General features: G+C 40.3%; 1 protein-coding gene across 8 annotated transcripts in view; it reads right to left on the bottom strand.

The window, feature by feature from the left end:
- Positions 1-7,379: 7,379 nt before the first annotated feature.
- Positions 7,380-16,890, bottom strand: part of Cep76 (centrosomal protein 76) — a 31,322-nt gene continuing 21,811 nt past the window's right edge. For 5 of the 8 annotated variants that reach the window (XM_070029606.1, XM_070029603.1, XM_070029598.1 and 2 more), the window contains 3 exons: positions 14,651-14,868; positions 12,543-12,658; positions 7,380-7,537 (listed from right to left, as the gene is read on the bottom strand). In XM_070029606.1, the coding sequence (XP_069885707.1) occupies positions 7,473-7,537; positions 12,543-12,658; positions 14,651-14,868 (399 nt within the window). In that variant the 3' untranslated portion in view covers positions 7,380-7,472. Of the gene's footprint in view, positions 7,542-12,395; positions 12,659-14,650; positions 14,869-16,890 lie in introns of those variants that run through there. The other 3 variants (XM_070029604.1, XM_070029601.1, XM_070029600.1) reach the window with 2 other exon arrangements.

Here is a 16,890-nt window from a genome sequence, read left to right as displayed (position 1 = left end):
TTTTTTGATGCCCATCCTGGGACTTGAACTTGAGTTCTGGACACTGTCCCTGAGCTCTTTTCTCAAGGCTAGCACTCTACTACTTGAGCCACAGCTCCACTTCTGGCTTTTTGTAGTAAATTAGTAAATTATGAACTTTTCCTGCCTGGGCTGGCTTCAAACCATGATCCTCAAATCTTAGCTTTCTGAGTAGCTAGGATTTATAAGCATGAACCACCAGCAGCTGGTTCTAAGAAATTTTCACAAGCTCCATCACTCATCATTGTAAAACTCTAACCATTCAAAGCTGGCATGTTCTCCATGTGCAACAGGTTAGCACCTTTCCACTTTCTCATCTTCAAGTTTAAAGATTCAAATTCAGCGAGCATGGCAGTACATGCCTGTAATCCTAGCACTGTAGGAAGAGGCAGAAAGATCACAAGATACAGGCCAGTCTGGGCTACAGAATGAGTTCAAGACAGCCTAGGATTTATGTAATAAAACCCTGCATCAAAAGGAAAAATAATTATTGTATTTGAGATATTTTGTTCCAATTTCTATCATTGATTTTTTTCTGGTGACTTCTCTCTTTTTTTATTTATTTATTTTTTTGTGTGGACTTCTCTTTTTGATTGCCAGTACTGAGCTTGCTTGGCAAGTGCTCTATCGCTTAAGCTGGATTTTTAGTGGTTATTTTGGAGTTAAAGTCTCATGGACTTTTCTGCTTGAGCTGGCTTTGCGCCTCAGTCCTTTAGGTCTCAGCCTCTTGAGTTGCTAGGCTGACAAGCATGAGTTATCAGTGCCAGTGACTATACTTAATGAGTTTTCTTCATAGTTAAAATGTGTGAACAATTCAAACAAGTAAATGTCTCCCAGGTAGAGAGATGTGACAAGTAGTGACATACATTACCCTGTGATTTTTTTTCCTTGATTTTGTTGTTTATTGACAAGAGACTCCTTCTAATCACAAGGAGTCCTTTGTGTAGAATAAATGTTCTTCATGCTTCATACTCTAGATGTGTGGCTGAGCTGCTCCAAGTCTTTGAGAGAGCAAGGTCTTGTGAGAGCAGAGTCTGTGTAGCTCAAGCTTATCCCAGACTCTTGTAGACAATTGCTCCTAAGAGGCACATTTGCCTGGAAAAGTGCATCGAGGAGGATAAATATAAAACAACTTTTTCAATGTTGTAATCTAAATTTTCCTTGCCCATAACTATACATTATATACATTGATTTTTAGTGATTTAAAAAAATAGTTTCAGCCGGGAGCTGGTGCCTCACATCTGTAATCCTACCTACTCAGGAAGCTGAGATCTGAGGATCCTGGTTTGAAATCAGTTGGGGGAGAAAACCCTATGAGGTCCTTATTTCCAATTAACCAGCAAAAAGCCAAAAGTGGAGCTATAGCTTAAGTAGTATAGCTCAAGCCTTGAAAAGGGCATGAAAAGCCAAGGAAGAGCTCCAGGTCCTGAGCTTAAGCCCCAGAATGGGGCTTAAATTGATTTGGAAAAGATTTGGAATGGATTTTAATTTTAGGCCATCCACTGTTTTATGAACATGGACATTACAAAGCTAGACGACTCATTATTACTAGAGATAATACCCATATACTTCTATTAACAACTTTCTGGACTGTGATCCAAGACCAGCCTAAGACAAAATGAAGACCTTGTCTGAAGCAGAAAATCCTAAAAGCAAAAGCCTGGAGTGGCTCACGTTGTGGAATGCTTGCCTATGCAAGACCCTGAGTTCAGTCCCCAATATTGCCAAAGGTTTGATGTTCAACAAAAACTGCTTTAAAAATGGAGAATTCTCAATAGAAAAAAAGAAGTGTATAGAGGATAGGATATGGGAATTCTCTGTACTGGTTTTGCAGTTTTCTCTATTTTGAAACAAAAATTTCATTTAACAATGAACAAAAGGCAATAAAATCATGCTGGACCCAGTCCTGGGTACACTGAAATATCGAAATAAAAATAACCCTTTGCCTAAATATCAATTGAAAAATGAAGAATGTTCAATAATATTTAAAAACCAGAATTTTGGCTTCAGATCACATCAAACTTAGCTAGTGAAGTAAAGCTAAAATATTTTTTCCCAAACCTCCATTGTTCATTTTTTTTCTGGCCTTATAAAGAAATGATGGCAGCAGATCAATAGCGGCACATGCCTGTAATCCTAGCTACTCAGGAGGCTGAGATCTGAGGATCATGATTTAAAACCGACTCAAGAAAATCCATGAGACTCTTATCGCCAATTAACGCCAAAAAAACCCAGAAGTACAGCTGTGGTTTAAATGATAGAGTACTAGCCTTGAGGAAAAAGAAAACTCAGGACACCCTGCAGGACCAGCACAAAAAAAAAAAAGAAAGAAAGAAAAAAGAAAGAAAAGGAAAAAGATGGTCTTTTCTTGCTTAAAAATAGCTGTCTGTCCCCACTCCAATACAAACACAGAGGTATTGCTCTTGCCACCAAGGTGCTCACCTCGTGAGAGACTCATTGCCCCACAAAGATCTTGTGAGAAACATAAAATATGGCTTCCTTTTAATTCAGTTCAGTGAATGGGCTAAAGGATATTCTATACCAAAATCAGACAAAGCCAAAACAACTATAAACCAAAATTTCTCACACACATAAAAATACTATTCCAAGCTGGGCAACAGTGGCTCACTCCTGTAATCCTAGCTACTCAGGAGGCTGAGATCTGAGATCACGGTTTAAAGCCAGCTGGGGGAGGAAAGTCCATGAAACTCTTATCTCCAATTCACTACCAGAAAACTGGAAATGGTGCTTTGGCTCAAGTGGTAGAGCGCTTGCCTTGAGCTGAAGAGCTGAGGGGCAGCGCCCAGGCCCAGAATTCAAGCCCCACGACCAAACAAAAGAAAAAGAAAAAAAAACTATCCCACAAACTTAGGGTTGAATTAATATTTGAAAATCAGTTGTGTTTATGTAGTAGCATTATATTAATAGAATATAAAGCCAAAAATCATGCAAAACATGCAAAAGCACCTTGATAAAATACATTTCCTAATAAGATCATTTTTTTAACTGTAGAGAAGAACTTTTTTTTTTTTTTTTTTGGTCCAGTCGTGGGGCCTGAACTCTGGGCCTGGGCGCTGTCCCTCAGCTCTTCAGCTCAAGGCTAGCGCTCTAACACTTGAGCCACAGCACCACTTCCGGCTTTTTTCTTTCTGCTTGTGTGGTGCTGAGGAATCAAACCCAGGGCCTCATGCATGCAAGGCAAGCACTCTACCACTGAGCCACCTTCCCAGCCCCGAGAAGAACTTCTTAACCTGATAAAACCCTGTTAATATACACTGAACTAGAGGATAGTGGATGCAGTCCCTTAGACCAGGAAAAAGACAAGATAAATCTCATATCTTTTTTTTTATTAGCATACATTAGTCTTACAAGGGGGTTTCATTTTCCCCAATTCCATTTATGTATACAAAAGCTCCTTGATCATAATCACCCCTCTGTCATTCTTCTTCCTCTTGCTCCCTTTCCATAAGTCTAAGTACCCTTGTTCCATTTTCACACATGTATATATTGTCTGTATTTGCCCTCCCTCTTTGTCTACTAATATGACCCCTCCCACTATTTATTGCCAACACTCCAGACAAGAAATGTTACCTAATATTTTTTGTATGTTAAGGGTTTTTATCATGGTGTCTCACACATGCATCACACTGAACTTTAATCCAAATGATCATATATGCATATTCACATATGGCCCTTATGGCTTATGTATATATTTATATTTTAGGTCTAACATCTATGTCAGAGATGTAGATGGTTTAATATGATGGTTTCCAGGTCCACCCATTTCCCTGCAAATGACATTTCCATTTCCTTCCTTCTTTCCTTCCTTCCTTCCTTCTCTCCTTCCTTCCTTCCTTCTCTTTCTTTCTTTTTTTTATTATGAAAATACCATACAGAGGAGTTACAATTACATGGGCAAGATAATGAGTACATTTATATATATATGCAAGGCAAGCGTTATTGCCTGGCATGGTGCCTGAACTCTGGGCCTGGGCGCTGTCCATCAGCTCTTCAGCTCAAGTCTAGTGCTCTACCACTTGAGCCACAGCACCACTTCCAGCTTTTTCTGCTTATGTGGTGCTGAGGAATCGAACCCAGGGCCTCATGCATGCAAGGCAAGCACTCTACCACTGAGCCACCTTCCCAGCCCCAATGAGTACATTTCTTATCAAGCATTGTTGCCTCTTCCTTTGTTTCCCCTTCCTATCCCTTCCCATCTCCCCACCCCATATCCCCCCTTCCCTCACCCCCCATCCATTACCACCCCCCCGCCCCTGCCCCAGCCAAAGTTGTAAAGTTGTTTTCCACATAAGGACTTGTACATCTCATTGTTGCAATGGGTCCACCTGTATCCCTATTTAAACGATTTGTTTTTTCCCTTCCTCTCCACAAATTATACCAACATCAAATACAGTGAAAACAGGGGTTATATCATGGGGGGAGGGCCTTTTTTTCTTTCTCTTTCTTTTTTTGCCAGTCCTGGGGCTTCAACTCAGGGCCTGAGCATTCTCCCTGAACTTCTTTGCCTCAAGCCTAGCACTCTACCACTGGAGCCACAGCTTCACTTCTGGCTTTTTCTGTTTATGTGGCACTGAGGAATTGAACCCAGGGCTTCATGCATGCTAGGCAAGCACTCTACCACTAAGCCACATTCTCACCCTGACATTTTTTTGTGGCTGAATAATATTCCAGTGTGTGTGTGTGTGTGTGTGTGTGTGTGTGTGTGTACACCACATTTTCTTGGGGTATATATACCACATTACAACCCATCAGTTGTAGGACATGGACTGTTTCCACAGCTTGGCTATTGTGGATAGTGCCACAATAAAAATGGGTGTGCAAGTGTATCTATTGTGTATCCTGACAGTCTTTTGGTATATGCTCAGGAGTGGTATCACTGGATCATATGGTAGTTCTATTTTTAGTTTTGTGAGGAACCTCCATACCAGTTGCACTTGTTTCCATTCTTACCAATACCGTATTAGGATCCATTTTTCCTTGCACCCTTTCCAACATTTGTTGTTGCATGTGTTCTTGATGGCCACCATTCTGACAGGAGATGGAATCTCACAAAGATTTGCATTCCTTTATGGCTAGAGATAGTGAGCATTTCTTCATATTTGTTGGCCATTCGTACTTCTGTTGTGAAGTATCTGTTCAGTTTATTTTCCCATGTATTAATTAGGTTAGAGATTTTGTGTGTGTGTGTGTGTGTGTGTGCGCGCGCGCGCATGCACACGTGGGTGCACGCGCACATGCAGGTTTGGGGGCTTGAACTCAGGGCTTGAGCACTGTCCTTGAGGTTTCTTCTCAGGGCTAGAACTCCACTTACAGCCTTTTGCTGATTAGTTGGATAACAATATCACAGACTTCCTTGCCCACATTGGCTTTAATCCATGTTCCTCCTATCTCAGCCTCCTGAATAGCTAGGATTCCAGGCATGAACCATCAATGCCAGGGTGAGGATGGGGGTTTGGGTTTGTTTTTTAAGCTGGTTTTGAATTCTACTTATTAGATCCTTGTCAGGATCATTAGAAAAGATCTTTTCTAATTCTATAAGCTCTTTTTAGCTGTGACTATGTTTTGCTGTGCAAAAGCTTTTTAGCTTGATTGAAGCTCACTTGTCAATCCTCTCTCCTATTTTCTCTTTCACAGTTCTATTCAGGAAGATGTTGCCTATGCCAACCAGTCCTAGTGTTCTTACTCTTTCCTGTAGTGGTTTAAACGTTTCCAGTTTTACTTTAAGGTCTTTGATTCATTTTGAATTGGTATTAGTAGAAGATGAGAGACAAGGATTCATAAGGGATCCGGTTTCAATGTTTATCTCTTCTCTTTAGCATTATGCTGGGAGGGTGCTAGCCAGGGCAACCAGGCAAACAAATGAATAGAAGAGAGCAAGATTTGGAAGGCAAAAGTAAAACTGCTTCTTTCATAGATGACATGGCTAAGGAATATGTTGAAAACAATTAGAATAAGTAAATTCATCAAGGTTGCAGGATATGTAGGATAAATATACACTTGCAATGAATTTTATTTTGTGAGATTGTGTGTGTGTGTGTGTGTGTGTGTGTGTGTGATACTGGATTTTTTTTTTTTTTGGTTGGTCATGGGGCTTGAACTCTGGGCTTGGGTGCTGTCCCTCAGCTCTTCAGCTCAAGGCGAGCACTCTACCACTTGAGCTACAGCACCACTTCTGTTTTTCTAATGGTTTATTGGAGATAAAAGTCTGATGGACATTCCTGCCCAGGCTAGCTTTGAACCCTGATCCTCAGATCTCAGCCTCCTGATTAGCTAGGATTACAGGCATGAGCCACTGGCGCCCGGCGATACTGGTATTTGATTTTAGGACCTTGTATTTGCTAGGCAGATGCTTTACCACTTAAGCAACTCTTCTATCCTGCAATGAATAATTTGAAAATAAAAGTAAAGAAACAAGTCCAGAGTTGGGGTTGTAGTTTAGTGGTAGAATGCTTGTGCCACATGCACAAGGCCCTGATTTTGAACTTAAAGAAATGTCAGACACTGGTGGCTCATGCCTGTAATCCTAACCTATAGTCTCAGGAGGCTGATATCTGAAGATAGTAGTTCAAAGCTAGTCCAGGCAGGAGAGTCTATGAGACTCTATTTCCAACCATCCAAAAGCCAGACATAGAACTGTGAATTAAATGGTAGAGCATCAGCTTTGAACAAAAAAAATAAGGGACAGTGCCCAGGCTCTGAGTTCAAGCCCCAATACCACCACCACCAGCAGCAGCTGCAGCAGCAACAACAACAAAACCCCCAAAGACTAAGTAACAGTGCTGGAATGTGGCTTAGTGGCAGAGTGCTTGTCTAGCGTGCATGAAACCCTGGGTTCGATTCTTCAGTACCACATAAACAGAAAAGTCAGAAGTGGCACTATGGCTCAAGTGGTAGAGTGCTAAACTTGAGCAAAAGAATCTCAAGGAGAGTGCCCAGGCCCTGAGTTCAAGGCCCAAGACTGGCCAAAAAAACCCCACAAAACTACGTAATAGGTGTTTTGAAGGATGTAAAGAAATCAGAAAGGTCATCCACTGCAGGTAGGATTATAAAATGATGTAGCTGCTCTAGAAAACTGCCAAAATGTTGAACAATCATATGACCCAGACATTCTTCACCATCAGTGTTCACTGTATAGAACTTCAAAGGTGTCCCCCCAACAACACACACACACACACACACACACACACACACACACACACACACACACACACACACACACACACACACACACACACACACACACACACACACGGCTGGGGATGTGGCCCAAGTGGCAGTGCCAGCCTAAAAATTCAAAGCCCTGAGTTCAAACTCCAGTACTGTCCAAACAAAACAAAAAACATGTTTTAGAGTAGTAGTACAAATCCAAATTCATTAATCAGAAAAAAAAAAAAAAACATTTGAGTCAGCGTCTTATGGTGCCCAGGCTGTCTTCAAACTCTAGATCCTCCTGCTTCAGCCTCCCAAGTGCTGGGATTACAGTCGAATACCACCACACCTAGCTAAAAGAAAGAAATTGTCCATCAAAATTTACATTAACTTGTCAAATCAGTAGCCCTCCCCCTTTTCCTTCTAAAATTCATGATTATTTCAACATTTGTGCCAAGAAGTTAACTTACAAATAAACCATAAGGGCAAATGTACTATGCCAATCAAATATCATAAATATTAAGCAACATCCAATGTTAATATTTAAATACATTGTATCAGTGAACTTGTACTCAGAATGTTTAAAGGTGTTATGCTACAAACAACATGCTAAGACTAAAATTGGATAGCTTCTAGATCATGTGTTTGGCCATATTGGCACTCTCTAGCTAATTCCAAGTTGTCCTTCAGGTAGCAGCTGTTGGAAGGTCATGCTACTTTTATTGGTACAAAAGCTAAGTGCACTTTAAAAATAGACAATATAATTCCCTGAGTATTTATTGACAAGTAGAAAGTATAAGATTGTTAAAATCAATAAAAATTATTAAGTTGTCATCATTGTGTAAACTGAGGTTTTTAAAACTTATACTTGAATTACGTCCCCAGACCTTTTAGCTTTGTAGTTCATTTGTAAGATCATGTGCTTTTGCCCCAGCTGGTCTCAGCCTATAATCCTCCTATTTCCAATGTAGCTTAGATTACATACATGAATTACCACATCAGCTTATTTCTTTTTTTGTTTTGTTTTTTGTTTTGGCAGGTTGTGGGGCCTGAACTCTGGGCTTGGGCTCTGTCCCTCAGCTCTTCAGCTCAAGGCTAGCGCTCTACCACTTAAGCCACAGCGCCACTTCCGGCTTTTCTGCTTATGTGGTTCTGAGGAATCAAACCCAGGGCCTCATGCATGCAAGGCAAGCACTCTACCACTGAGCCACCTTCCCAGCCCTTAGCTTGTTTTTTGAGATAGGGACTGTTTTGCCCAGACTGGCCTCAAGCCTCATCCTTCTTCTCTACCTATCTATCCAGGATTATGTTTCATCACTACCAGCCCAAAGCTAATGCTTTCCAATTATCATGTACTTATAAATTTTCTAGGGGCTGGGAATATGGATTAGTGGTAGAGTGCTTGCCTAGCATGCATGAAGCCCTGGGTTTGATTCCTCAGTACCACATACACAGAAAAAGCCAGAGTGGTGCTGTGATTCAAGTAGTAGAGTGCTAGCTTTGAGCAAAAAGAAGTTCAAGGTCAGTGCTCAGGCTCTGAGTTCAAACCCCAGGACTGGCCAAAAAGAGTTTTTTCTAATATAAAAGCCACTGGTGGCTAACACTTGTAATCCTAGCTAGTCAGGAGGCTGAGATCTGAGGCTCAAGGTTTGAAGCCAGCCCGGGCAGGAAAGTATGTGAGGCTCTTATCTCCTAACCATCAAAAAGCATGAAGTGGAGCTGTGGCTAGAACACTAGCCTTGAGCATAAAAACTCAGGGACAGAACCCATGCCAAGAAAAAAGAAGAAATTACCTGACTACTGTTACTGTAACCCCTCAAACTAAATCACCTTTATAATAACACTTCATTTGGCCCAATGTTGCCTATTAATAGGCAGTAGAAATGTAAATTCCAAATTTAAGCACTGCCAAGTTATAAATATGATTTTGCAGATGTATAAAAATGTGAATCTATATACTAGAAAAATTCTAGAAGGACCTGGAATGTTCAGTTAGTTGGAACTGTGCTTAGTTCAAGTGGTTTTGTGTGTGTGTGTGTGGCTGAGGTTTGAATTTAAGGCCTGGACGCTATTCCTGATTGAGCTTTTGTGCTAAAGGCTAGCACTTTACCACTTGAGCCACAGTTCCACATCCAGCTTTTTGGTGGCTAACTGAAGAGTCATGGACTTTGCTGCCCCATCAGAACCATGATACTCAGGTCTGTCTCAAAGTAGTATGATTACAGGCACGAGCTACCAGTACCCGGCTTAGTTTACTTTTATATGTTTCTGGGTTTCATATTTTTCAACTAAGTAAGTCTTACATATTTTATACAGAGAAGACTGTAAATACATGTTGTAAAAGAGAAATACATTTAAAAAAATGTTAGAGCCAGGTGCTGGTGGCTCACACCTGTAATCCTAGCTACTCAGGAGGCTGAGATCTGAGGGTTGTGGTTCAAAGCCAGCCTAGGCAGGAAAGTCCATGAGACTCATTATCTCCAATAAACTCCTCAGGAAAGCTGGAAGTGGTGCTGTGGCTCATGTGACAGAGCGCTAGTCTTGAGCAAAACAAGCTCAGGACAGCATAGCACCCAGGCTGAGTTTAAGCCCCAGGACCTAGGGCTGGGAAGGTGGCTCAGTGGTAGAGCGCTTGCCTTGCATGCCTGAGGCCCTGGGTTCGATTCCTCAGTACCACATAAGCAAAAAGAAAAAAGCCGGAAGTGGTGCTGTGGCTCAAGTGGTAGAGTGCTAGCCTTGAGCTGAAGAGCTGAGGGACAGCGCCCAGGCCCAGAGTTCAGGCCCCACGACTGGACCCTCCCCCCCCCCCCCAAAAAAGCCCCAGGACCTGGGGGTGGGGAGGTGCTGGGAGAGATAATGGGATGGACACATAAAAACCACACTAGAGACATTACATAAAATTAAAATTTTTAATAGGAAACAACTTATGATGGCTAAGTATACAAGACAAATTTAATCCTTAAAAATAATTACAGAAGTCTAGTGGTAACTTGAAATAACTATGAAGCAAACCATCTTTAGAGAAAAGTATTAATGCCAGACTCTACTAAAGTGCATAAAAAGCAAATTTATTTTAGAATTTATAAGAAAAGTACATTGAAAGTACATGTTATTGCTACACAGCAAGGTAGTCCTCAGTGTCAGTAAGCCCTGATCTAATAGTCTGCCTCTTAGTATAGGACTCGAACTTTGTTTCAAAAGTCCAAAGTTACAAGCAACTTTCTTTGATAGTTTTATGTGTACCATTAGCAGCAGACTTAAAAAAAGATTAATTCTTAGTTTATTAACTCTCTAAAGCTATGTCAGTTTCACAAGAAAAATCTATCATTTTTTTCATGAAAACTGGTAACAGGACTGTAAAATGTTCAGACTTTTACAATAAGTTATAAATATTCATTATTAACAACAACAAAAAAAAGCTGAATGTGGTGGCTCACACCTGTAATCCTAGCTACTCCAGAGGTGGAGATGAGGAGAATCATGGTTGAAGCCAGCTGGAAAATATTTGAATCCCCATCTCAACCAAAAAACCTGAGCATGGTGGTGTATACATGTCTTCCCAATGGGCCCAGGCAAAAAGCAAGGCTCTATATGAAAAATAATGAAACCAAAAAAGGCCAGAGACAAGACTCAAGTTATAGAGCAGCTACCTAGCAAGTGCAAAGCCCTAAGTTCAAATTTAGCACAGTCAAAATACAAACAATTTAAAATAGTTAGATTTTAAATAAAAAATAATTTACAACTAGCTGCAGTGGCTCATGCTTTTAATGCCAACTCATTGGGAGGATACTGGTTAGAGGACAGATAAAGCAAGTTAGTGAGACATGCTGGTGTGCAACAGTGATGTCAGCTACATAGGAGGTCATAGGAAAGAAGATCATGGTCTGAGGTCAGTCCTGAACAAAAATGCAAGATTCTACCTTAAAAATAACTAAAGGAAAAAAGGGTTGGGGGCATGGTTCCAGTGACAGTGCACCTGTCTAACAAATGACAGGACATGTGTTTAAAAATAATTTTTGTTACAGTACTGAAATTTAAATGATGAAAATGAAAAGAATAATGTACTTTCTTAAGACCATCAATGGACAAACCTACTAAATTAGGGACTGTGCACGACGGACTGAGAGGGCACCTCAGTGGTAGGATGCTTTGCCTAGCAGGAGGGATGCCTGGGTTTCTATCACCCCCAAAACAAAACCAAACAAAACGTGCAGAGATGACTAACAGGCAAGCCTGACATCTATCACAGCTTCTTTCAGAGTCGAACTGGCAGTCTTATTAACCTTTATCTTTGTTCACTTAAAAATAACCTAGGCCTGGGAGTATGGCTTAGTGGTAGAGTGCTTGCCTAGCATGCATGAAGCCCTAGGTTTGATACCTCAGTACCACATAAACAGAAAAAAGACTAAAAGTTGTGCTGTGGCTCAAGTGGTATATGCTCAAGGCTAGTCACTACTCTGCCACTTGAGCCACAGCGCCACTTCTAGCTTTTTTGGTGGTTAACTAGAGATGAGAGTTTCACAGACTTCCTGCCCGAATGGCTTCAAACCATGATCCTCAGATCTCAGCCTCCTGAGTACCTAAGATTACAGGCCCGAGCCATTGGCACCTGGTGTTCATCAGTGTTTTTATCACAGTGAAAAAGAAAAAATATGGTTTCAGAAGGAAGCTAGAGAGACTAGAATGAATCTTTTTGACCAGAGAGATTCAGCAACAAAAGACAAATTAACTACAGAAAAACCCACAACATATTACAGCGGTATTTTCTGAAGTACCTACCCAATTCAGTCTTATAAATATTTATATAAATGATTTGTGTACCTTCAGGTGCTTTGTTACTAATATTTATGCTTTTCTTGTATTATCATAATTAAGCAAAATGTGTTTTCACTTATGTAATGGTATTGTAAAGCTAGTTTCTCCTAATTTGTTTAATATATTCTCATTTATCTAAGAAAAATAATCATTGATTTGACTATGACCCAAACCCTTACAGAAATACCTCCTTGATTACTTATTAGCATAAAGAAAACTAAGTATATTTTTGTTCATAAACTATTGAGTACCTGAAAATAAAATACCATTTATTAAAATAAAGTATCTATTTAATTCATACTAAACACAATAAAGATTTGTACAAGCTTTTTATCTGTACTTTGTAAATACATACATCATGATTTTTAAAACATTATCAATCAGCTCTATACAAAAATGAAATATGACATCCAAATAAGAGTGGTTTTAAAATAAGAAACATTCAAACAGCTAATAATATACCATGTGTAAAAATTTAAATAAGAGACAGATACAGTTCTAATTGAAATGTCAACCTTATAATACTGAGCGATATTTACAAGCAAACATGATCCAAACAGCACATGCAGATTCAGGGTAAGTAAATACTCGAACACGAACTGCCAGTCGCACCTGGTCTCCACGGCAACAAATTATTTCTTCACAAAAAGGAGACCTAAATAATGAAAATGTATTCAACTAAGAATGACTGTAACATTTTTTTAATTAAAAAAAAATTTAGAGCTCATTCCTGTGGCTGACACCTATAATCCTAACTACTTAGGAGGCAGAAATTGGGAGGATCATGGTTTGAGGCCAGTGTGGACAAAAAGTTCGCAAGACCCTCCATCTCAACTTAATGAAAAGCTGGATGTGGTAGCATGCAGTACCACACAAAGTACAACTAAGAGGATCACTATTTAGGCTGCCTAGGCAAAGGCAAAACTCTATTTGAAAAATCACCAAAGTAAAAAGGGATATATATGGGCACTGATCCCATGGCAACATCTGCCTAACAAACATGAGGGCCTGTTATTCAAACCTCCGCACTACCAAAAAAAGAATTTTATGTGTGTGTGTGTATTTATTTTTGGTCATGGTACTTGAACTCTGGGCCTGGGCGCTGTCCCTCAGCTCTTTGGCTCAAGACTAGCGCTCTACCGCTTAAGCCACGGTACCATTTCTGGTTTTCTGGTGGTTAATTAGAAGTAAGAGTCTCATGGATTTTCCTGCCTGGGCTGGCTTTGAACCGTGATCTTCAGATCTCAGCCTCCTGAGTAGCTAGGATTACAGGTGTGAGCCACTGGTGCCTGGCCCCAAATTACTTTTAAGTAACCATAGATTTAATCTTTTTCTACTTAAGTCAATATTTAAGTATTTAAGAACCTCAGAACTAGATGCATGGCTCTAAGTGCTAGTACGCCAGCTGTCAGTGAAAGCACTATGGCCCTTAGTTAAAGCCCCAGTACCTGCACAACCACGTTAAAAAAAACGAAGTATTAAATATTTTAAAACATTATCAAAATGGTTCTAAAGTTTTAGTTGAGCTACTCATATTATTATTATTATTTTTTTTTTGTCGGTCGTGGGGTTTGAACTCTGGGCCTGGGCGCTGTCCCTCAGCTCTTCAGCTCAAGGCGAGCGCTCTACACTTGAGCTACAGCACCACTTCCGGTTTTCTGGTGGTTTATTGGAGATAGGAGTCTCACGGTCTCTCCTGCCCGGGCTGGCTTTGAACCGCGATCCTCAGATCTCAGCTTCCTGAGTAGCTAGGATTACAGGCGTGAGCCACCAGTGCCCAGCTCTCATACTATTTTCTAATAGTCTATAAATTTAGGAAATTACACTACAGCACCCAGATGCTAATGGCTCACATCTGAAATTCTTGCTATTCAGGAGGCTGAGCTTTGAAGATGGTGGTTCAAAGCCAGCCTAGGCAGGAAAGTTCATGAAACTCTAATCTCTAACCACTAAAAAAGCTGTGGCTTAAGTGGTAGAGTACTCAGTGGAAAAAAAAAAAAAAAGGAAAAAAAAAGAAATGCCAGGTGCCAGTGTCTCACACCTGTAATCTTAGCTACTCAGGAGCCTGAGATCTGAGGATCACAGTTCAAAGCCAGCCTGGGCAGTAAAGTCTCTTATCTCCAATTAACCACCTGAAAACCAGAAGTGGCATTGTGGCTCAAGTGGTAGAGTGCTTGCCTTGAATTGAAGAGCTCAGGGACAGTACCTAAGCCCAGAATTCAAGCCTCACAAGAAAGAAAGAAAGAAAGAAAGAAGGAAAGAAAGAAAGAAGGAAAGAAAGAAAGAAAGAAGAAAGAAAGAAGAAAGGAAGGAAGGAAGGAAGGAAGGAAGGAAGGAAGGGAGGAAGGAAGGGAGGAAGGAAGAGGGGGAGGGATGGAGGGAGGGAGGGAGGGAGGGAGGGAGGGAGGGAGGGAAGAAAAGAAAGTAAGTACACTAGAGAAGATCAGAGCTTTTCAACTGAGTAGCCTATACTCACTGGAAAGTCACTGGGAAAATTATCCCAGACTATCCAGGTCTATCTTTCAGACCCAATGAATCGAAATCTGTAATAGAGCGTAAGTCATGGCTAAAGCTCCCAGGATTCTACTAGACTGAGTTCTAAGATTCCTAAGCCAAAAACATTATGAATCCATAAATGACACCTTACCGGAGACATGTGGCAAATGCACGCCTTGCATTTCTATACACAAAATGTATCGGAAACCCTTTAAATGTGTGACCATCAGGCACAGCCCTCCTTATGGCATCTTGGAATTCTTCATTGCCTGCAGATATACTTGTTGTACGCTCAAATTCATAAGAAGCCAAAGCTGGAGATAAAAGGTAGGAAAGTTGGTCTTCCCAAACAGTAGTAAGGCCAAGATCCTATAACAAAAGGAAAAGTGAAACATATTAACATTTAAAAAACCTATTTAAAAAATGTTTTCTCTTTTTTGGGGGATGAAAGGTTTTGTGGTAGTAGAGTTACTAGGCAGATACTCTAGTACTTGAGTCAAGCCCAAAGCCCTTTTTGCTTTAGTTATTTTTTGAATAGTCTCTTGTGTGTTATGCCCAGGACCAGTCTGGACTGTGATCTCCCTATTTATATGTTCCATGTAGCTGAAACAACAGATGCATACTCAACCAACTATTGGTTGAGGAGGTATAGAAAACTTTTTGCCTGGGCTGGCTTTGAACTGTGATCCTCCTGATTTAGCTATGATTATAGATGTGAGACAACACTCAGCCTTATTTTTTTGATAGAAGTGTGTGTGTGTGTGTGTGTGTGCGTGTGTGCGTGTGCGTGTGTGTGTGTGTGTGTGTGATCTAATTCTTTAGCCCTGCTCCCACATGCTAGGATTACAAAAGCACATCATATGCCTGGTTATTTAATAGATGTCAATAAATTATTTTTAAATGAAGGGCTTTCATGTCCAGAAGTATAATCAGTAAGATCCTCTTGCCAACTCCACTGCTGAAAACATAACTACAAAATACTCTTTCAAATGTTCCAGGAATTCCAAGTAAGGAATATATTAAAGGTAAAGTTAGAGAACATATTTAATGAATCACATCGACATTTATGGGTTAAGAAAAATGGAAATGAAACATAGGTCCCATGGTTTCCCTTATTTGCAATAACTAGTATAAGTCTAGAACAAGCAGAAAAGGTCAAAAGCTATGTACATATGACCACATAAGATGATGTTAAGTGAAATGAACCCCAAGATAGGGACACAAGTAGTTTTTTTCTCTCTTGCTATTGTTTTTAACATATTTAAAAGGTACTATGTCATTTTTTTGCTTCTCTTGTATGTTCTTCCTCCACAGTATAACTCCTGTTTTCACTGTATTTGATGTCAGTGCCCTGAATCTTGTATACATTTTTCTAATTTGGGGAGGGGAAGGGAAATAACAAAATAAGGATACAGGTAGACCCATTGTAACAATGAGATATACAAGACGCTATGTTGAAAATGAACTTTACAACTTGCGGGGGGGGGGGGGGATTTGGGGAGGTGGGGAGGGAAGGGATGGTAGGGGAAAAACAAAGGAGGAGGAAACAATGTTTGATAGGTAATGTACTCATTACCTTGCTCATGTAATTGTAACCCCTCTGTACAATATCTTTACAATAAAAAACAAAAAAAGAAAAATGGAAGAGCTTCCCTAAGAAGTAGAATTTAATAAACACCAAAAATGAATGAGGCATAAATCTTTTATAAGAATTTTAAATTTGGTCTTTTGTTGGTTTAATATATTGCAGATAACTTTTCCCACTCAAAGGCTTCAGTCTCTTCATGGTTTCTTTTGCTGAACATTAAAGTTTGGGTTTATTTGCTTGTTTATTTTGTGGTACCCAGGATCTAACTTCAAGCATTCTATGCAAGTACTTTGCCATATAACTACATCCTCAGTCAAAGGAGATTTTTTTTTTTTTGCAGGGGAGAGGGGAACAGTCAGTTATGGGGCTTGAACTGAGGGCCTTGGTGCTGTCCTTGAGCTCTTTTGCTCAAGGGTAGTACTCTACCACTTTGAGCCACAACTCCACTTTGTTTCTGGTCATGAATTACAGATAATTTCAGAGGGACTTTCTGTTGGGGCTGGCTTTGAATAGTGAGTTGGGCTAGTTTCTAGCCATGATCCTCAGATCTCAGCCTCCTGAGAAGTATGAGAAATATGTACACTTGGCTAATATCTTCATCTTAAATGACCCTTTAAAAAAATCTTTCGCAAGGTCTTTTACAAAAATAATCTATGCAGCTGGAAAGGTGGCTCAGCGGTAGAGTGCTTACCTCCCATGCATGGGTTTGATTCCTCAGCACCACATAAGCAGAAAAAGCCAGAAGCGGCCCTGTGGCTCAAATGGTAGAGTGCTAGCCTTGAGCTGAAGAGCTGAGGGACAGC

The sequence above is a fragment of the Dipodomys merriami genome, unplaced genomic scaffold (genome assembly GCF_024711535.1).
Source record: "Dipodomys merriami isolate MVZ:Mamm:240054 unplaced genomic scaffold, mDipMer1.0.p SCAF_2, whole genome shotgun sequence".
Taxonomy (NCBI): Eukaryota; Metazoa; Chordata; class Mammalia; order Rodentia; family Heteromyidae; genus Dipodomys; species Dipodomys merriami.
Note: the sequence above shows the minus strand (reverse complement) of the source record. Positions and strands in the feature narration are given on the sequence as shown.